Source organism: Anolis sagrei, chromosome 1, assembly GCF_037176765.1.
Source record: "Anolis sagrei isolate rAnoSag1 chromosome 1, rAnoSag1.mat, whole genome shotgun sequence".
NCBI classification, from domain to species: Eukaryota; Metazoa; Chordata; class Lepidosauria; order Squamata; family Dactyloidae; genus Anolis; species Anolis sagrei.
In genome coordinates this window covers 219,245,156-219,266,964 of record NC_090021.1, presented here as the reverse complement: position 1 = coordinate 219,266,964, position 21,809 = coordinate 219,245,156, and the positions used below count along the sequence as shown (strand labels likewise).

Below are 21,809 nucleotides of genomic sequence, written 5' to 3'. Positions count from 1 at the left end.
AGCTGCTGAACTTGCTGACTGAAAGGTCAATGTTTTGAATTCAGGGAGCAGGGTGAGCTGCTGCTGTTAGGCCCAGCTTCTGACATCCTAGCAGTTTGAAAACATGCAAATGTGAGTAGATCAATAGGTACGACTTCAACAGGAAGGTAACGGTGCTCCATGCAGTCATGCTGGCCATATGACCTTGGAGGCATCTAAGGACTATGCTGGCTCTTCAGCTTAGAAATGGAGATGAGCACCAACCCCCAGAGTTGGACAAAACTAGACTTAATGTCAAGGGGAAACCTTTTCTCTTCTTTAACCTTCCTTTGAGTTATCTTCTCAAATTTCGTATGTTCCCATAATGCTTTACCTTATATCACTTGACCTTTCCCCAATTTTTTTAATTTATCATTTCAGAAGCAAGTTGGGGGTACAATTAAAATGCATTTAAAAACACAAAGTAAAAAAATGCTAAATGGCCTTTGACCAGAAGCTGGCCACTGGAGTGCCTCTGGTGTTGCTGCAAGAAGGTCCTCCATTGTGCATGTGGCAGGGCTCAGGTTGCATTGCAGTAGGTGGTCCGTGATTTGCTCTTCTCCGCACTCACGTGTTGTGGATTCCTCTTTGTAGCCCCATTTCTTAAGGTTAGTTCTGCATCTTGTGATGCCAGAATGCAGCCTGTTCAGTGCTTTCTAGATCGCCCAATCTTCTGTGTCCCCAGGAGGGAGTTTCTCATCCAGTCTCAGCCACTGATTAAGATGCTGGGTTTTGGGACAATTATGCACAACCATGTCTGCTGCCCTGGCCAAGACTTTGAGAGGATTATCTTCCAAGGCAATAGGAAATTCCCCCCAAACTGTCTGGATCTATAGGTCTCCTGAGTCCAGGCATGTAGCCAGGGGGGAGGCTTGAGGGGCTTTCCCCCCCAAACTCCATCTGTGTTTATATTTAGGCATATGGAATATTCGTGCCAAGTGTGGTCCAGATCCATCACTGTTTGAGTCCAAAGTGCTCTCTGGTTGTAGGTGTACTACAACTCCCAAACTCAAGGTCAATGCCTACCAAACCCTGCTAGTGCTTTTTGTTGGTCATGGGAGTCCTGTGTGCCACATTTGGTTCAATTTCATCATTGGTGGAGTTCAGAATGCTCTTTGATTGTAGGTGTACTATAAATCCCAGCAACTACAACTCCCAAATGACAAAAGCAATTTTTTGAGTGATGGTCACTCCTTGGGTTAGAAGGTGTCTTGTGTCCAAATTTGGTGTCAATTTGTCTAGTGGTTTTTGAGTTATGTTAATCCCACAAACAAACATTACATTTTTATTTATATAGATTTTTAGCCACTTTGTGCTGTCTGTAAGTTGCCCTGAGTCCCTTCAGGGAGATGGTAGTGGGATATAAGAATAAAGTAGTAGTAGTAGTAGTAGTAGTAGTAGTAGTTATCTGTGGACCTTTCCAGACAAGGCTTTATCCCATGAGAATTCGTGTTTGAAAAATGCTAATGTTCCTGAGGCCCTGTCCACCCTCCCCCCCAAAGCATGCACTTTCTGGGGTGGGTGTCCAGATGTCCTTCCAGGACTGGCCCAGGAGATCACCAGGACACTCTAACCCCCTGTCCCCAAAAACCCTTAAAAAGCCCTTTTTAAAAAGTACTTACCTGGCCTCCATTGGAGAGCTGCCACAGCTCTCCTAGCATGTAGAAATGATGTGTCAGGAGAAAGTGGAGGCCGAGTAAGTACTTTTCTTTTTAAAATGCCTTTTCTGGCTTTTGGGGAATGAGTTAGTATTCTCAGAGTTTTCCGGGCTAATTTAGCTGTATTCTGCAGTCCAGACATCGGAAGTAGTGGGTTTGTCCAGTGCCTTCCAGGAAGCCGTGGAATAAACCCACTATCCAGGCCCGTAGCCAGGATTTTGTTTTGGGGGCGGGGTGAGTTTGGTTCCGGGGGGCGCTGAGTCTGAGTGAAAGAGGGTCTACCCTAGCAAACCTTTTGTATCGTTACCCCAATACCCCCATGCATATGGGATATATTGAGCATGGTGATCAGATCATGATATGAATAAACATAACAGTTTAAATAATGTACCAGTAAGGCCTTATTGCAGACCACCATGAGAATTTCGGGGCGGAGGGCGGGGCTGAAGCCCCCCAAGCCCCCCCCCCCCCCCCCGGGCTACATGCCACTATCAAATTAATTCAGCACAAACCATGGTTTTCTTGGTTTGTGGTGGATTAATGAGTGTTTGTTCAGGACATCATCTGGACAGCCGCCTTTTTATTGCAGTAACTCCCGTAGTAAAAGGGCTGTCTATGAGATATTCATTGAAAAACTATAGCAAAATGTGCTGCAGGAGATCCCGCAAAAACACAGTTTTTGTAGTTTAATTAACTATTTCCATGTTTTTATGATAGAATCAATTGGGAAATGATATTTATAACCCAGGAACGAAAATTGTGTTACAGTGTTATCATGCAATCCAGTAACAAGCATTTCCTCCTGAAGTTCCCTGTTCTACACACCCATTACAGTTACAGCTATCCTCTCCAGTTTTTCCCCCCTGTCGACTCTATTCCCCACCCCTCTTTTCAAGTCAGGCCTGCTGTATTCAAATGTTTGATTATGCTTTTCGCACTTTAATATTTTTTGATACTGACATTACTTTTATAATGTTCTCATTATGTGCCACTTTTATAATGTTCTCATTATGTGCCACTTTAAGAAAACACTTTAAAAAGCAGCATGATAATTCCTGAAATAAAATTAAGGAAATAAATAAATAAATAAATAGCATTGCTACAAGAAGTTTCAACTGAGCATGCTAGAAAAGTTAACTTGTGAATCAACAAATGCAAACTATTTCCTGGTATTAAAGTCCAATGAATTTATTACCAGGATAAGAATTTATGGGCTGAGACGATTATTTTATTACTATGAGAGAAAATGTTGCTATTCTTAGCTATGATCAAACACGTAATAGGCCATGGCCATCATGATTTAGAGTGTGGGGAAAGTTTAACTTGGGGGAAATGAACAGGAAACTAAGAATCCATTAATTGGTAGAATAATGATCCAATTGTTACAGACTGATCATTAGGTCTGCAGTTACTTCTCCCAAGTTTGCCCAACCTAATACCTGTGTTTGTAACAGGACTGTGCATTTAGAGCCTCTGTTGGGAGACAGAGAGGTTAGTGAGGATTAAAGTGACAGACAAGGGAAGGGTTTGGTCTTTTCACCGCCTTCTCCTTCTCCACTTGGAAAGAAAGCTATCCGGCATTTTCTCTTGGAAACCAAACTCCAGCAGGGATGACTGTACTTTTAAATGTTCTCATTGCAAAAGGTCACCTGTCTGCATTTTCTGGAATGATATTTTGTGTAGACTTTTAAAATCCTGAAACAGTACTCCCCCCTCCCCCCCCCCCCCCCAAACATGGCCTGCCCAGAGAGCAGCTTCATTTTAGCAGCTTCAGGTTTTTTCTTTTTCATGTCAGGAGCAACTTAAGAAACTGCAAGTTGGTTCTGGTGTGAGAGAATTGGCCGTCTGCAAGGACAGTGCCCAGGGGATGCCCAGATGTATTTTGATGTTTTACCATCCTTGTGGGAGGCTTCTCTCATGTCCCCACATGGGGAGCTGGAGCTGACAGAGCAAGCTCAACCCACTCTCCTCAGATTTGAACCGCTGATCTATCGATCAGCAGTCCTGCTGGCACAAGGGTTTAACCTTTGTTTAAGGCTGATACACCAAATCTGATCATACCTGAGTGAAGAGAGCCTGGCTACAAATGCAGATGTTGTATACCAGGGGTCTTCAAACGTTTTAGGCAGAGGGCCAGTTCACATTCCCTCAGACAGTTGGGGGGGTTGGACTATAGTTTGAAAAAACAAAAACAAATTCCTATGCACACTGCACATGTCATATTTGTAGTACAAAGAAACATGTAGGAAAATGCAATATTTAATATGAAGAACAATTTTAAACAACATAAACTTTCCAGTATTTCAGTGGGAAGTGTGGGTCTGCTTTTGGCTGATGAGATAGCCAAGTTAAATAGGATTATTATTACTGGCTCTCTGCCTAAAACTTTTGAAGAGCCCTGGTATACAGCATCTGCATTTGTAGCCAGGCTCTCTTCACTCAGGTATGATCAGATTTGGTGTATCAGCCCCCCTGGTGGTGCAATGGGTTAAACCCTTGTGCCAGCAGGACTGCTGATCGACAGGTCAGTGGTTTGAATCCGAGGAGAGTGGGTTGAGCTCCCTCTGTCAGCTCCAGCTCCCCATGTGAGCTGGGGGGAAACCTCCCACAAGAATGGTAAAACATCATGTATCTGGGCATCCCCGTGCAATGTCCTTGCAGATGGCCAATTCTCTCACAGCAGAAGCAACTTGCAATTTCTCAAGTCACTCCTGAAACAAAAAAGAAAAAGAAAAAAAAGCTGAAGCTCAAGTCAGCCTAAAGTTTAAAGCGGGGGCCAAATCAAGGGCCTTGGAGGGCCACATCTGGCCTACAGGCCTTAGTTTGGGGATCCCTGCTGTGTACAGTTCCATCTATGTGTGCACTCCTTTTAAATGCAGCCTGGAATGGAAGTTCAGAACAAGGCCCCAAGATTATTAACTCAGACAGGTTCTTCCAGTAATGTTAGCTCTGTATTTGGGTGCATCTTCTACACTGTAGAATGAACACAGTTTGACATCACTTTAACTGCCATGACTCCATTCTATGGAAGCATGGGAGTTTTGGTTTCATGAGGACCCAAGAGTCTTTGGCAGAAAAGGCAAGAGAGAGAGAGAGAGAGATTATAAAACTAAAACTCTCATCATTCCATAGCATTTGTTCTATAGTGTAGATGCATAATTTATCACTGCACTGACTTCCCAAACATTTTTTCACCTAAAATGCCTCCTTTCTCTTTAAGGTGCTTACATAGCTTGGGGCCATCTCAGTTAAGTTCACAACATGTTTAATCTCCTTCAGGGACTCTACACCAAGGGTCCCCAACAAATGTGGGAAGGAGGGTGGTCATGAAAGGGAGGGCCTATTTCAGAACTGGCACCATGATCATAGAACAGCCTTATTAGATTCTCTAGGCACTATCATTATTATATTTTCAGTGCAATAAAATAGACAACAGGGAAGTGTGCCTAGATCAGGCATGGGCAAACTTCAGCCCTTTTGAGTTGAAGTCCAAAACACCTGGATGGCCCAAGTTTGCCCATGCCTGGCCTAGATTAATTTAATTTGTTATCTATACAAATGGTGCTGTGTATAGATAACACACAATTACCTGAAAATCCTGTGTGAAATCCAATGATAAAATATATCCTTTACAATTTCTCCCACAATTCTTAGGTTTGGTTGTGATCTTGTTTAGACGAATAAAGATTCAGAGTCCAAATATTAATACTTTTTTAATTATACTGACTAGAACGCCAGAGTTCAAATATGTTGGATGCTGGTACAAAAATAACCCAATCCTTAAAAATTATACTTTGGATCTACAGTACTGTATAATTAGTGAAGACTGAAAATAAGATACAAATTTAAATAACACTGTGCTTGGAAATTAAAACAAAACAACTCCGAAGTTATGTACACAGATATGCAAAGTTAACATCTAGAACAATGTACAATAGATAATCACAAGTCAATGGACAAGTACATTCAGAGTCATCATGAAGACACACAACAATGCTTTGTCTTTCTTATTTGAAAGACATGGGAGACATTATACAGCAGGCTGCATTGAGAATGGTAGAGGTGACAATGGCTTAGGTCCCATCTACACTGCCATATAATGGTCTAAACCAGGCATGGACAAACTTTAGACCTCCAAGTGTTTTACACTTCAATTCTCACAATTCCTAACAGCTTCCTGGCTGTTAGCAATCATGGGAGTTGAAGTCCAAAACACCTGGAGGGCTGAAGGTTGCCCATGCTTAGTCTATACTGACCATATCATGCATTTTGAAACTGCACTTATATGACAGTGTAGATGGGACCACAACTTGTATAGTCCTTACACAATTCTTTCGTTTATTTTCTTTTTTGGAAGAAAAAAGCCAAAGGTTTCATTCAAAAACTAAAACTGTCGAGGAATGTATATTGGATTCTATAAAATCGTTTTCTTTTTAAAATTTCTGCAGAAAGATATAACAAAGATGCAACTCTCCAACAAGCTTTGCAAAACCCCATCTGTTTTCCCTGACAATTTCACAGGATCTTCTGTGAAAGAGCAAACTGAGCAGTACTCAAAATACCCTTACAAAGATATCTAATAATAATATAGCCCAAAAATATGTTGCATACATGATCATTGAAATCACATATCTCATATGGAAAAGTGCTGCATGGTCTTTGTGAAAGTACATAAGTTCATAACCTTGAATATTTTTTGCAAAATACTCTATTGTCAAAAGATTTCAAGATTTTCTCCTCTGTAAAAGATATCCAACATAGGTTTCCTCCAACCATCAGCCAAGCACATGATGAAATTAGAGGTGGAGGAGACTCAATGAAGCCTCTAATGCAGTGGCTCTCAAGCTGTGGGTCGCCAGGTGTTTTGGCCTACAACTCCCAGAAATCCCAGCCAGTTAGGATTACTGGGAGTTGAAGGCCAAAACATCTGGAGACCCATAGCTTGGAAACCACTGCTCTAATGAAACATTAAAAACTGATTATTTCAAACAAATAAACCTGAGGTGGAATGATCAATTCATTTCGACTAACAGGATAATCCCAATGCAAAGCTAGAGCCTCTGAACTCCCTTAAGCTCCACAAGGCTAAAAAGATGGTATAAATTCTGTGTTGTGATCAGCATGTCCAAGGCTTCCCCTTTCTGTTCAAATCACACTCTAACAACACCATATCCCCCATTTCCTAGTTTTGGATAGTGACAGGATATGAAAATATCGATAGTGTGTGGATGACTAATAAGCTACTTTGAATTGTACAATGCAAATATGATTGAAAGTCCAAAGTTGTCAAGCAGTGTTTGCCCAGTTTTGTCAAAAAAAAAAACCCTGATAAAATGGAATCTTTTTATGGATATAATAGCTTTTCCACATCCAAAATAATATCTCTAAGTGTCTTTACAAGAGATGGGAATGCATGATGCTACCTTATCCTGAATCAGCCTAGTGCTGCCAACTCTGACTGGCAGCAAAGGGAATCAAGGGAGATTTTTTCTTAGCCTTAGTTGGAGATGCAGTTCTCCAACTGCCTTGGTATTCCTCAGTCGCTTCCACTGGCATATTAACTAGGCCCAACACGACTTAGCTGTCAAAATCAGAAGACATGTTCAGGGAGATGCAGGATATGGTTGAATGGACATTTCTGTAAGTGTATTTCTGTGTGGGCACATGTACATACTTACCCACGCTGAACAGATGGCAGGTGCTGCTAGATCTGTTACAGCTGACTGCACTGACCATTCGACAGGGGTAAATCTCATGCAACAAGTATCAGCTTATACACAGCATACTAGTTGCGTATTGTGGCAGGGGTTCCCCAAATGCACAAGCTTTTGACACATATGAATCATTTTTTTTAAAAAAAAATCAAGGCAAATCCAGACTATTTTTCCTATCTGAAAACACAGAACCAGTCTTGGGATATAACCCAAATAAATTCACATAATTACATCATGACACAGAAATGACAAAACTGAACTGAAAGCCTCCCAAATTGAAAACTGGAAATCCTGCTGTCAAATGGCTCCCATATAATTTCAGAGATTTTTCATTTTTCATCATTTGCGAACAAGACAGAACAGACTGCTTTTGCCCTGTCCACTTCTATTCATAGAGAGACTTGGTATAGTTTGGCATTAAAATGTGACAGATTTTTGCAATGTAATTTTACAGTATGTTTAAAGGAGACTACCAATAGGGAACTTTAATTGACAGGTTGGTCCATGAGGTCATGAAGAGTTGGAAGTGACTAAACAAATAAACAACAAAAAAAAGGAAACTAAGTTGAATCCAACTCCCCATAAACATCACAAGATATAATTGAATTTAATTGATGTTAAGCTAGCTAATCCTCTTATATGAGAATTAGGTGCTTTTGTTGCCTGAAAAAAGATGGAAGGAAGAGTGGGAAAGCACTGGAGAACTACACATTCAGGACATGCTCATCTGAGTGCCCTGTAAAAGTCTCTGCATGAGGCAAGGTGACTGCTTCATTAAAGCTCCTCGTAGAAGCATCCCAAATCATATTTGCAAAGTATCATTGGTCACATCTTTCTGAATATCTCTTCAAAAAATCTGGGGAGCCAGTGAACCTTCATCCTGGGGTTATAGCTTGAAAATGTTTGTGGGATCAGGACAAAGGCAAATGTAATAGTCTGTAGAAGGTATGGCCAGGGGGCAATGATTACTGTTTTTAACAGATATGGAAATGTATTGTCAAAAGCTTTCATGGCTAGAATCACTGGGTTGTTGTAGGTTTTTCAGGCTATATGGCCATGTTCTAGAAGCATTCTCTCCTGATGTTTCGCCTGCATCTATGGCAGGCATCCTCAGAGGTTGTGAGGTCTTCACAACCTCTGAGGATGCCTGCCTCACAACCTCTGAGAATGCCTGCCATAGATGCAGACAAAACGTCAGGAGAGAATGCTTCTAGAACATGGCCATATAGCCCGAAAAACCTACAACAACCTAGATATGGAAATGCCTGGACGAGAACATGTGAAGGAAAACAGAGGTAAGCGATATTGGTACACCCTTAGAACATAACTGAGGGACAAGACAAGTCATGAAGAAGGAATAGGACACTTATGATAAAAGAGGACCTTGAGATTCCACAAAGATGGCCCAACTCTTGGCCACATTCCAGGGCACATGACTTCTATTGGGTGAGTAACTCCCTAGTGTCTATTAATAGATATCTGGGGTTAAGGAAAGGGTTCTTCCTACGAAATTCATTTGAGGCAGCTTTGCATAAAAGATGGGCAATAAAAACACAACACTGCATATTATCTGTAAACACAACACACCCTAGTGGCATCAGTTTTATAGTGTCATCCACAATGTTTGTTAGTTTTCCTTTAGTGACCTAATTATCCAATTCACATTATGTGACACAGTTAGTGGTGAGGAAAACACTTAGAATGCACACACTACGTTTCTTGTTCACATCTTCAATAGATCTGTAACCCAACTGGCTTGTGGTTCACCATTCCCTTGTTGTCTGCTGTTCAACAGCAGCTAGAAATGGCTTCTTTCAGGAACCTCTGCTCTGTATTACCTCAAAGTACAAAGTCCCCTTTCTGTATGCAACTGTGACATTTCAGCTGGTGACAGTGTGCACAGAAAACAAGTGGCATGTTAATGCCCACGTTGCCAGTTGACTTCCTGAAATGTCATTAGAAATAGTCTCTTCTTCTGCTGTCATCACAAATGAAGGAAGGGTTGTATTGCCCAGGATAGATGCATGAGTGTCGGGACCCTGGAAGACCTGTGTAGGGTGGATAGACGCCATTTCTTTCTAGCTCAGGATTCCTTAGATTGGTGGGCTAGAAGGATGGGACATACAAAAAAAGATTTAGTAACCATCACTTGTTCCTTATGTGTTTAAAAAAGTTATAAAAAAGATAATATTGTTATGAAATGAAAATATGGAAATCAAGTCAAAGAAGTAAGTACAGTCATTTCTATTCATCATCAGTTCACATGACACTTTAGTTATGCCAGAATTCATGTGTGTTCAAGTTACCTGTCAACTTATGTCAACACCATGAGTTTCACCAGGTTTACTTAGGCAAATGTACTCAGAGGTTATTTTACCAGTTCCTCCTTCTGAAATACAGCCCACAGTACCAAATATTCCTTGGCTGTTTCCCATTAAAATATTAATCAGAGCAGATTTTGCTTTGTTTGTACAATCACACAGGATCTAATGCCTTTGTGGTACATAGGCATATCCACTATAATAATAATAATAACAACAACAACAACAACAACAACAACAACAATTATTATTATTATTATTTAAAAAACCAAGTAAGGTGAGACAACAGGAAGTGAGAGGAATCTACCCCTAGGAAGGAAAATCCGCTCTTGAAAGAGTTGTCATGGGGAAAAGGTGTTTCCACTGAAGCTTTCCCACCAATCCAAATTTGTCAAAATCCAATTATCACAGGAACAGAAAGTGAGATGAAATCTTCTGAACAAGTGCACAGACAGCAAAACAAACACCACCTTCCCTATGTGATCCAAAACAAGTATGTGTGTGTGTTTGTGTATGTGCGTGTGTGTGCATACACACACACATTTGGAATTACATTTAAGAAATGTACCTGTTCTGACTTACATAGAAATTCAACTTGAAAACAAACTTACAGAACCTATTGTGTTCGTAAATTCGGGATTGCCTATGGTACAAAGAAGTGGGTTCCAAACTGGGAAAAATTTTCAGTGAAGAACCTTATTGGTTGGACCCAAACCGGCACAGAGCAGAGGTCCTTTAACTGGATGCTCCCATAGACAGAAGGGCAGGCAGGTGTTTGATTTTTGTAAAAAGCTACTCCTTGCACTTTCCAAATAGTCCTGGTGAATTAATAGACACTCTTTAATTAACGTGTTGTTATCGGGAGCTGTGGATGAAGGTTGAAAGAAAAAATGGGGAAAAGAGCCTCCTGACTTCTTGCTTCACAAAAGCTACTTTTGTAAATGGGAAATGTATTTCAGTTGTTGGATCCCTGTCCCTCCCCTGGAAGGGGGCAATGCTTATGGATGGTTAGATAATTTTGTCCCATATAAATTTATGTTACAAATGAACTAGACATATGTGATAATGACACATTATACCATCACTATCATATATAGCTATTTGGCTAGAGAGGAGAACAACGCACTTTACTTTTGCAGAACAGAGATTGTAAGGTTGGCCAAAGATATCATTTTGCTGATGCAAGACAAGCAGGAGTGGATATGGGGGAGTGGTGATTATCATGTCCTGCTGGTTGAGTATCCCTTATTAAGAAATCTGAAAAACTCCAAAATTGTCCACATGGGTAGCTGAATGATACCTTTGTTTTCTGATTGTTCAAAACTTCTGTTTCATTCATAAAATTATTTAAAATATTGTATAAAATTACCTTCACCCTATGTGTACAAGTACATGAAATGAAAACATATTTATTTATTTTATTTACTATATTAATAATCCACTTTTCTCACCCCCAAAGGGAACTCCAAGCGGCTTACATAATTTGGCACAATTCAATGCCACAATTCAACAATATACAAACAATACAATATGTAAAAAATAAATCAAGTAAAACACATAAAAAATCATAAAACTTTAAAACATAGTACCTAGTACTGCTGGATCCATATCGCACTACCCAAACGCCTGATTGCATAACCAGGCTTTCACCTTTTTTCTAAAAATCAGGAGGGAGAGGGCCAGACTGATCTCACTGGGAAGCAAGTTCCATAACCAAGGGGCTACCACTGAGAAGGCCCTGTCTCTTGTCCCTACCAACTGCACTTGCAAGGGGGGTGGAGATCTTAAACACTCTAACAGGTTCATAGTGAGAAGACAGGAAAGCTTGGAGAAGACAATGATGCTGGGGAAAATGGAAGGAAAAAGGAAGAGGGGCCGACCAAGGGCAAGGTGGATGGGTGGTATCCTTGAAGAGACTGGCTTGACTTTGAAGGAACTGGGGGTGGCCACAAACTGGGGGTGGCCACGGCTGACAGGGAGCTCTGGCGTGGGCTGGTCCATGAGGTCACAAAGAGTCAGAAGCAACTGAATTTTTTTTTTTTTTTTGGTCATGTCAGGAGCAACCTGAGAAACTGCAAGTCGCTTCTGGTGTGAGAGAATTGGCTGTCTGCAAGGACGTTACCCAGGGAACACCCGGATGTTTTGATGTTTTATCATCCTAGTGGCAGGCTTCTCTCATGTCCCCATGTGAGGAGCTGGAGCTGATAGAGCTCATCTGACTCTCCCCAGATTTGAACCTGTGACCTGTCAAGTCTTCAGTCCTGCCAGCACAAAGGTTTAACCCACTGCGTCACTGGGGGCTCCTAACTAAACTAATAAACAACAACAAAGTGTTTGGATGGGTAAGCTGGGCCAGAACCATTTAGGGCTTTATAGGCTAAAGCCAGCACTTTGAATTGTGCTCAGTTGCAGATTGGCAGCCAGTGAAGCTGGCGTAACAGAAGGGTTCTGTGCTCCCTGTATACCACTCCGATGAGTAATCTGGCTGCTGCCCGTTGGACTACTTGGAGCTTCCGAAAAGTCTTCAAAGGTTAACCCTTCATGCTTAGGGTTCCATCTTCAAGATATCTCATTATGTATATTAGGTATTAGAAAAATCCAAATATTTAAACCTTCTGGTTCCAAGCATTTCAGATAAGGGATATTGAACCAGTAGAGATGTATAAATGACTCAGTCCATTCCGATCCCTGACTGCGGCAACCTATCTATTTATTTCAGTATTTCTAGGCTACTTTTAGGCCCAATCCCTAGCAAAGTGGCTTCTCTCTTTTTAAAAAATATAAAGCAAAGCAAGTTATATTGTTGAAGCATGGGAACTAGAGTGGATTGGCAGTACCTGCATGTGAACCTTTCATGAAAGAGATGTTGACTGAAAGTGTATCTCAAAGCAACTCAGAAGTAGTTACCATATAGTAAACATCTGTCATCTGCAGTAGGTTTTTAGTGCTCCCATTCTCCTGCATTTCAATGGTTTCTCGTCCCCATTCCTGAACTCTTGGGTTTTTCGGATATTCAGCATAAGGTGACATTTGGAAGTCTCCACTTTTAAAGATGAGTTTACTTATGTCATTTTTATTCTTCCTGGAACAAGAAGACATTTATAGATATAAACCACATCAGAAGGACTCAGGACAGTGATTAAAAAAATTACAAAATTACAATACTTTAATGGTTAGAGCACTGAATTAAGACTGGGGAAATCTGGGTTCAAATCCCCAGTCACCCTTGGCAGATGATCCTGAGTCAATCATCCTTTACTAGTTTAGCCCATTTATCAGAAATGTTTTCAGTATCCAGTATTGGGGAGAGCCCCATGTTTCTTGGAGTAATGGCAAGAAAATAGAAAAATGGTGTTGTTGAAGGCTTTCGTGGTCAGAATCACTAGGTTGCTGTGAGTTTTCCAGGCTGTATGGTGATGTTCCAGAAGCATTCTCTCCTGACATTTTACCCTCATCTATGGCAGGCATCCTCAGACCTTGTGAGGTCTGTTGGAAACTAGGCAAGTGGGTTTTAATATATCTGTGGACTGTCCAGGGTGGGTGAAAGAACTCTTGTCTGATTGAGGCAAGTGTGACTGCTGCAATTGGCCATCTTGATTAGAATTGAGTGACCTTGCAGCCATTCAATCAGGGCAGTAAATAAAGAGCAACACTAAAAAAACAGGGGAATTCCAGACAAGAAACAATCAGGGGCAGCTAACAGCTACCAACAAAGGATCCTTCATACAGCAACCAGCCAAGCTTTGAAGTGGCAATGCCATTCAATGCCAAACAAGGTGGTCATTCACACTTGCCTCAATCAGACAAGAGTTCTTTCTCCCACCCTGGACATTTAACATATATGTTAATCCCACTTGACTAGTTTCCAACAGACTTCTCAACCTTTGAGGATACCTGATGAGGATTCTCTCATTAGGAGAGAATGCTTCTGGGACATGGCCACACAGCTTGGAAAACTCATAGCAACCCAATAGGGTTTTTCAGAAGAAAGAAACTCTCTCTTCTGAAAAACAAAATATAGTACAGTTGGCCTTCCACATTTTAACTTTTTTTGGATGTGATTATTCCTGGAGTTGATTAATATGCTATTTCCACCAAAAGTTGATTGCAGGGATATTTAGGAGGATCTAGAGATTCTTAGAAAGATATTCCCTCAAGTCAGAAAAATTGGTTGTTTTTTTTTGCTATTTTCCTTCTCTCATGTGGATCCTGCCCCACCCCCCCATCCCACCCTTGCGAAAGTGCAGGGCCATACTATATTTCCAGGATTTATTTCGTTTTTTCAGCATTTGTAATAATTATTTCTTACTGCAAATGTTCCTCTGGAGGTGCTAATAAGTGTTAGTTCTTATTTTTGCAACAAAAACACTCACATAATATATTTTTTTAAAAGAGAGAGAGGTTCACATATATATTAGAGTGTCTCTTAGGTTAAATGCTCAGACTATTGCAAATAATTCAACAAAAGTATAATAAGCAGACAATTCCACCACCCCAAACTTACATCCTATTTTATTTCCCACCAGGGGTATCTATGTAAGATAATTGGAAAATATTAAAATAAATTAGGCATTTGGCCTATAATACATACTGGCAGCAGGTGACTATGAGAGCGATCCCCATGACCAGAAGAAGTCCCCCGCCAGCAGCTGCAATCACAATGGTGATTAACTGGTATGCTAAAACAAACAACAAAAACAGAAGAGTCTCAGTTACAGGTTGTTTATCTTGCAGGTGTAATCTATAAGGCAAATATTAGCTGCCATCCTCTAGTTGCCTATAAAAGTCCATGAATCCTTACAATATTATCTAAGCTGCTGTGATGGCATCGAATGTTTAAGCTCAAGATGAACAAATGAATGCTGATGCACTTGAACCTCTTTGGGGAATTTTTTAAAAAAACCTAGTTGGAAAATAATATTAGATTATCTTATTGTATGAAGGATTCCCATGAAGATAATCCAGAAGATTATCATGGCACTACATGGCCATGAAGGGTAGGGGCTTCAGAAAGAAGGGGAAGACTGCCCAAGGAGCAGGAGAGTTGTTTTGTAGTTCCTCCAGAGTGGATCTTTATGCTGATTCTCCCAATACAGCAACACAGCCATTATTACATTCAAGAAAGCAGAGCTGGGATGTTGGATAGAATACTTACGATTCGCACAGTTGAATCCCCCTAAACCAAAAGGACAACTGTAAAAGAAGAGAGTTGTTATATATTTACAACCCTGAAGCATTAATTGAACCAAAGCCTAAGAGTAGACAAGAAGCAAGTGGTTCCCAGTCAGGTATGCTGTCGGATCTTATCACCCAAAACTAACTATTATAACATCTGGTTTGGGACACTATAGAATTGGTTAGCACACAACTTAGTGCACTGCTGGCCACACTAGGAACCCTTCTCTCCCTCCCTTCATGTGATGATGCAAATATGACAGCTGGCTAATTTGGGACTCAGGAATTATACTAGTATCAAAATCCAAAATGATCTAAATGCATGGGGGGGGGGGGGGAGAGAGAAGAAACAGTACTGTAGACTACTGTACCTTACACAGGTGTCATTTTCAAGTTTATACCCATCTTCACAAGCTAAAGAGAAAGAAAATATATCCATAAGAAAAAGAAAATATAATGGTTTTTACTATATCCTATGTGGATATCTGATCTCTCCCTACTACGCCCTTTCTATACAGTGAATTTGTGAGAGAGATTGCTTCTGAAGACTGGCTTGTCATTCAGGAGAAACAATTGCACCATTTTAAAGCACTCAGCCAATATGTTTCACGCTCCTGACAAAACATAGTGATATATATTATTTAAATTGGTTAAACTGATGTACAACACTTTGAGATTCTCTGTTATCAGGTGGGATACAAATTAATCAATCCACCCATCAGTTAAAACTTGTGTGTCAACTGCGACCGTACCTCAAAAACCTTGACTTGGCCACAATGGTCCATGTCTTAGTTACATCCAGCATGGATTACTGTAATGCACTCTACGTGGGGCTTACTTTGAAGATGGTTCAGAAACTGCATTTAGTACAAAGGTTGGCTGCCAGATTACTAACTAGGTCTAGCTATAGGGAACATACTATCTCCCTACTAAAACAGCTCCACTGGCTTCCAACAAGTTTCCAGGCTCAATTCAAGATGCAGGCTATTATTAATTAATTCTGCAAAAAGCAGAAAATTACAATAGCTAAAACATACAACATTAAAATTTAAACAGTATTAAATAACAACATGCAGGGGTTTTTAAAACTTTAAAACAAAAATAAAAAAATATGTAGCACTATAAACAGTCCCCTTTTTTGTATTTGTTAAAAGCTAGTTTCCAAAGGCTTTCTGAAAAAGGAAGGTCTTAAGCCATTCGCAAAAAAGGTAGTCATCCCAGTGAGGGAGTTTCAAAGTTTATGAGCAGCCACAGAGAAAGTCTTCTTCCACATTCCTATCAATCATATCTTTAAACGTGGTGGGATAGAGAGAAGCATCTTCCATGAAGATCTTAACAATCATGTCTAAGCTATTTATGGGCCTTTAAATAACCTGTTCTTGAACCATATAGAGCTTTACAGATCATAGCCAGTACTTTGAATTGTGTCCAGAAACAATCTAGTATATAGTGGAGCTTTTGCCATAAGAGAGTTGTATTGTCGAAGAGGCTTTCATGTTTGGAATCACTGGGTTGTTGTAGGTTTTTCAGGCTATATGGCCATGTTCTAGAAGCATTCTCTCCTGATGTTTCACCTGCATCTATGGCAAGTATCCTCAGATGCTTCTAGAACATGGTCATATAGCCCGAAAAACCTACATCATCCCAATTAGAGAGTTGTTTGCTTCCTGTACCCAGTCCCAGTTAGCAGTTTAGCTGCAATGATTTGGACCAGTTGAAGCCTCTGAACACCCTTCAAAAATAGCCTCGCATAGAATGCATTGTACTAATCCAAGTGGGATGAAACAAAGACATATATCACTGTAAACTATAAACAAACAAGTGAGCACAACTGTAAAAATAATAGTGGGAAGATTATGAGAATACACACAATAAAATCACATTCAATACTAAGACAAGGAACTAGCTGCACTGGAACCAACTAACCACTCGAGGTCACTGTGACTCCATTCCAATTCCTGATATTAGGAGCCAGTGGTGCATATTTCTTCTTCCAAATCACACTTTTATCAGAAATCACCTGTGGAGGCCTGAGCTGAGCAAAGGAACAGTGTGATGGCAACTTCTTGACTCTTTGGCTTCCTACCATGCTTCTCTTCAGTAACACCCTCTTAATTAACTATTCTTTCTGCTTCCCAAGTGAAAAGATACAGATAATTTTTCTCTATAGGGAAAAAGGAGTTGGGCTGATTTTGAATAGAAAATTGTCAAATGAAGAGTTAAGCATTCCCCTCACCAGATTCCCCATTTTCCACAGACTACGGGCCCTTCCAGACAGGCTCTATATTCTAGGATCTGATCCCAGGTTTTCTGTTTATCCCTGATTATCTGGCAGTTTGGACTCAAATAATCCAGTTTAAAGCAGAAAACTGGGATCAGGTCCTGGGATATAGGGTCTACCTGGAAGGGCCCAGCATGTGTTTAAAATACTGCTTGGAAGAAGTACCAACAATGAGAAAGAGAACCCCAGCACCTTTGAGGACTAGAAGAACTGAATGGTTCTAAGGCACAGCAAAGTGCCCCAGCAGGCTCATAGCTCCCTATTGAGGTTCTCTTCTCAAGCTCTTCCATTAGGTATTAGTTATGGGCAACAATACTGTGAACTTTATGTAGTTGCAGCTGATGAAACTAGTGGGGAAGCAACTGGTTTTGCTGCAGAAGGTTCCAGGTTGGGTATCTGGCATTTCCACAGCTGAAAGGATCATGTAGCAGAGTATGTGGAAAACACAACTGTTATATGTCACAGTGGTGCAATAGGTTAAACCCTTGTGCTGGCAGAACTGCTGACCAATAGGTCAGCGGTTCAAATTTGGGGAGAGCGGGTTGAGCTCCCTCTGTTACCTCCAGCTCCCCATGAGGGGACATGAGAGAAGCCTCCCACAAGGATGGTGAAACATCAAAACATCCAGATATCCCCTGGGCAGTGTCCTTGCAGATGGCGTTTCTCTCACACTGGAAGTGACTTGCAGTTTCTCAAGTCACTCCTGACATGAACTGCTGAGGTCTAGAGAGGATCTAGGGTGCATGTCAGCAGGCCATCTCTGTATCTGTTAAGAAGACAACATTCTGTTTTGAGCTGAACTGAAATTAATCTAAGGGCCCTTTCACACAACCATACAATCCAGATATATCAAGGCAGAAAGTCCCACAATATCTGCTTTGAACTGGGTTATCTGAATCCACACTGCCATATATTCCAGTTCAAAGCAGAAAATGCGGGGTTTTATTCAGCTGTGTGGAAGGGGCCTAAGAGTCTTTCAACAGAATTAATTGAGTGGCATAGGCTGATGTGTCTCTCCACTTTGGGGTCTCAAATAATGCGTCCTTTTGTGTCAGCTCATTTGGAACAATATGAAGGATTCACCCAAAGAGCCTGTGGATAAAAAGCAACGATCTTTTTACTTCCCTTGGAGATCAGACAAAACGGAGACAGAAATAACTGCACTATGTCATCTCTAAAAACTGAACTTGCACCACAGGCATATCAGGCCTCTCCCTGGCCAGCCCCCTTTTTTCCTTTTTTCACTGGTTCTCTCTGGCTTACACAGCATGCTGTGTAAAAAGATAATATTATTGCTGCACAGGGAGTAGCCAGGAGACAATACCTCCAATTTCTACTGTAGAAAAACCAGCACAGAGAGGAGGAAACCTAATAAGCTCTTAATACTTAGAGAGCTGAGCTCTTTAGCGTGCATAGAAATACAACAAATCACATTGATCTCGAGAAAATCTTTTGAACTGGAACCAAAAGATTAAAGACCGGCCGCGGCAATCCAGCTGTGTAAGGCACAATACCTCGGCATGAGTGATCCAGCTTGTTGTATTTGAAGTACCCAGGCCTGCATCGGCAGGCAGCAATGCCATCCAAGTCCACACAAACAGAAGTTTCTTTGTCACATTCCGGATCTTTGTGTTTACACAGGCCACCAGCTATTGCAAGAAGAATATTGGAAATGTCAGAAATTTGCTGGAGAAAAGCACACCTTGACTGATTCTTTCCCTACAAATACCCAAATAGGATTAGACAGTAACTGCTAGAATCAATAACCTAATTCCAGTGTTCCCATCTAAGAAGTTATCTTAGGGCTCCTAATTTTCAGAAAGCAAGCACAATTGTGGCACTACCACACTACACTGTTATAGCACTATTATTCCACTTTAATAGTCATGGCAACCTAATATAGAATCCTGGGATGAGTAGTTTCTAGAGCTCTTGGACCTCACTAACCTACAAACCCCAGAATTCCACATAATAATTTTTAAGTGGAATAATAAAACTAGAGTTCTTTGCTTTGTTTCACACAATGTCAATTGAGCTAAAAATAGTACTATGGATTATTTCAATTCGAATGGACCATATTACCTTTACCCATATGCTCCGAAAAGCTCTCATCTAGGAGTACCATATATACTCAAGTATAAGCCAAGTTTTCCAGCCATTTTTAAAGGCTGAAAGAGCCCTCCTCAGCTTATACTCGAGTCAAGGTTATTTATTATTTTACTCTCTTATTATTATTATTTTACTGACACAAAAACACAGTATGTCACAGCAAACCAGATCTATATGCTGGATTTTGTATCATAAAATCACCAGTTGAACACTTCCCAAGCGTCTAGAACTGTGTGATGTATTTTCAGATGATGCGCGCAGATCCAAGTAAGGTAGCCTTTTGTAGCTGACAGATCATGATTTTGTTTATTGTTTCCAAATGCTGGCTAAGATCTTTTGGCACGGCACCCAGTGTGCCAATGACCACTGGGACCACCTGTACTGGTTTATGCCAGAGCCTTTGCAGTTCAATTTTGAGGACTCTCAAAATCGAACTTCTTCTTCTTCTTCTTCTTCTTCTTCTTCTTCTTCTTCTTCTTCTTCTTCTTCTTCTTCCTCCTCCTCCTCCTCCTCCTCCTCCTCCTCCTCTTCTTTACTCTCTAATTATTATTTTTATTACATTTATTATTTTACTCTATTTATTATATTATCATTATTATTACTATGTTTACATTATTTTATTCTATTATTATTACATTTGTTATTTTACTCTATTATTATTACATTTATTTTCTCTATTATTGTTATATTACATTTCCATTATTTTACTCTATTATTATTATTATTATTATTACATTTATCACATTACTATATTTATTATTATTGGAAGGCTATGTAAGCACATTGGTATCACACTGCTAATCCACATTTCCTTGTCGGAAATGTTTTTGTAGAACGGTAAACCTCAAATACATGTTAGAATAGAAGTGAAGCCTTTCAACAGATTTTATTCTATAAAGCAGGATGGCCCTCCCCTGGTTTTGGACTGAAATGCACATTTTCACATTTCCTAGACTCTACTGTACCTTCTGATACAGAGCATTGCAAGATCTCCTCCTGTTTGGGTGAAAAGGAACCTTTCAAAGGAAATTTTGAAGGAAGAATTTTTTTTAATTCTTTAAAATACTTTGAAATAGCAACAGTCTTCAGTCATGTCATTTTACCTCTGTGAAGTAGTGTAAGGCTGGAGAGAAACTGGCAAGTTTCTGCGGGAGCTTTGCAGGCTCGAATATGGCTTCTCATGATGGTGACGATGTCATAAAGGGTGACATTAGAGAGTAAGGAAAATGTGCTCAGGACGGATACTTGGATGGTACTTGCCTGCCTGAAGAGAGAGCGAAAGGTTTAAATTCTACATCATCATTCTGTAATATACAATTTGTAATGACACTAATGTAATTGGGCACTTTTTCTAGTCTTGGCTTGGTGGTGCAAAACTGTCACTAGAAGCCATCCAGGCACAGTTCTGTCACCTCACCCACTGATCAGACACAGAGTAATGAGTTGCAGTTCTGGGAAGTCAAAGGATTATCCTCTCTTGGCTGAACCACACCTGGAAAGAGCTCAGGTGGAGCTCTACTCCTTGGCCACCGATTGCTGTGGAACCAATCCTTTGCACTGTGCAATCAGGGAATGGATCAGCCTTCTTTTTCAGGGTAAATATAGTGGCAAATTTCTGTTTCCTTGGTGCATTAATGAAATCCTGGCTAAAATTTCTAGAGAGACATATGGTTTAAAAGTTAAGAGTAGAGATATTGCACTGGAAACAAAGATCTGCATAGTTAAAACAATGGTATTCCCCATAGACATGCCAGCTGGACCATAAGGAAGACTGAGTGAAGATTTATGCTTTTGAACTGTGGTGCTGTAGCAAAACTCTGAGAGTGCCTTGGACTGCAAGAAGATCCAACCAGTCCATACTCCAGGAAATCATGCCCTGGAGGGAAGGATATTAGAGCCCAAGATGAAGTACTTTGGCCACAGTATGAGAAGACAGGAAAGCTTGGAGAAAATAATGATGCTGGGGAAAATGGAAGGAAAAAGGAAGAGGGGCTGACCAAGGGCAAGATGGATGGATGGTATCCTTGAAGTGACTGGCTTGACTCTGAAGGAGCTGGGAGTGGTGATGGCTGACAGGGAACTCTGGTATGGTCTGGTCCATGAGGTCACCCTAAGAGTCGGAAATGAACGAACCAATAAACAACAACATGGTCCAAAATGTAAGATTTCCAAATTCTGCACTGGTTTCAACTGATGAAGCCCCCATCTGATGAACTGTATAGAAACACATCTATAGTAGGAATAAACCCCATTCTCTCTCTTTCTACAGAAGTTAAGAAAATCCTCGGGAACACAGATCAGGATGTATCAAAATAACTGCAACACATCAAAGCAGGGCTGGGGAAAGAATTAAAATCAACACCCAAACACCTTCATTACTTTGGGCTCCTTACCTTGATGCCTTGACACTTGAGGTGTAATAGCCAGGAAGTGTTGAAAGGGAAGCATTCAACTGAAAAGAAAAAAAGCAGGGAGGAAAGAATACATAATTTATCTCTGTTTAAGAATATGAGCTTTGCAACCACAAAGTGTA

At 40.5% G+C, this 21,809-nt stretch overlaps 1 protein-coding gene across 4 annotated transcripts in view; it reads right to left on the bottom strand.

The window, feature by feature from the left end:
- Positions 1-8,479: 8,479 nt before the first annotated feature.
- The window catches only part of HEG1 (heart development protein with EGF like domains 1), a 71,044-nt gene continuing 57,714 nt past the window's right edge, over positions 8,480-21,809 (bottom strand). For 3 of the 4 annotated variants that reach the window (XM_060775031.2, XM_060775048.2, XM_060775069.2), the window contains 8 exons: positions 21,670-21,728; positions 20,380-20,540; positions 18,682-18,816; positions 15,258-15,300; positions 14,867-14,904; positions 14,303-14,390; positions 12,619-12,793; positions 8,480-9,496 (listed from right to left, as the gene is read on the bottom strand). In XM_060775031.2, coding sequence (XP_060631014.2) covers positions 9,347-9,496; positions 12,619-12,793; positions 14,303-14,390; positions 14,867-14,904; positions 15,258-15,300; positions 18,682-18,816; positions 20,380-20,540; positions 21,670-21,728 — 849 coding nt within the window. In that variant the 3' untranslated portion in view covers positions 8,480-9,346. Of the gene's footprint in view, positions 9,497-12,548; positions 12,794-14,302; positions 14,391-14,866; positions 14,905-15,257; positions 15,301-18,681; positions 18,817-20,379; positions 20,541-21,669; positions 21,729-21,809 lie in introns of all 4 variants that reach the window. The other variant, XM_060775040.2, reaches the window with a different exon arrangement.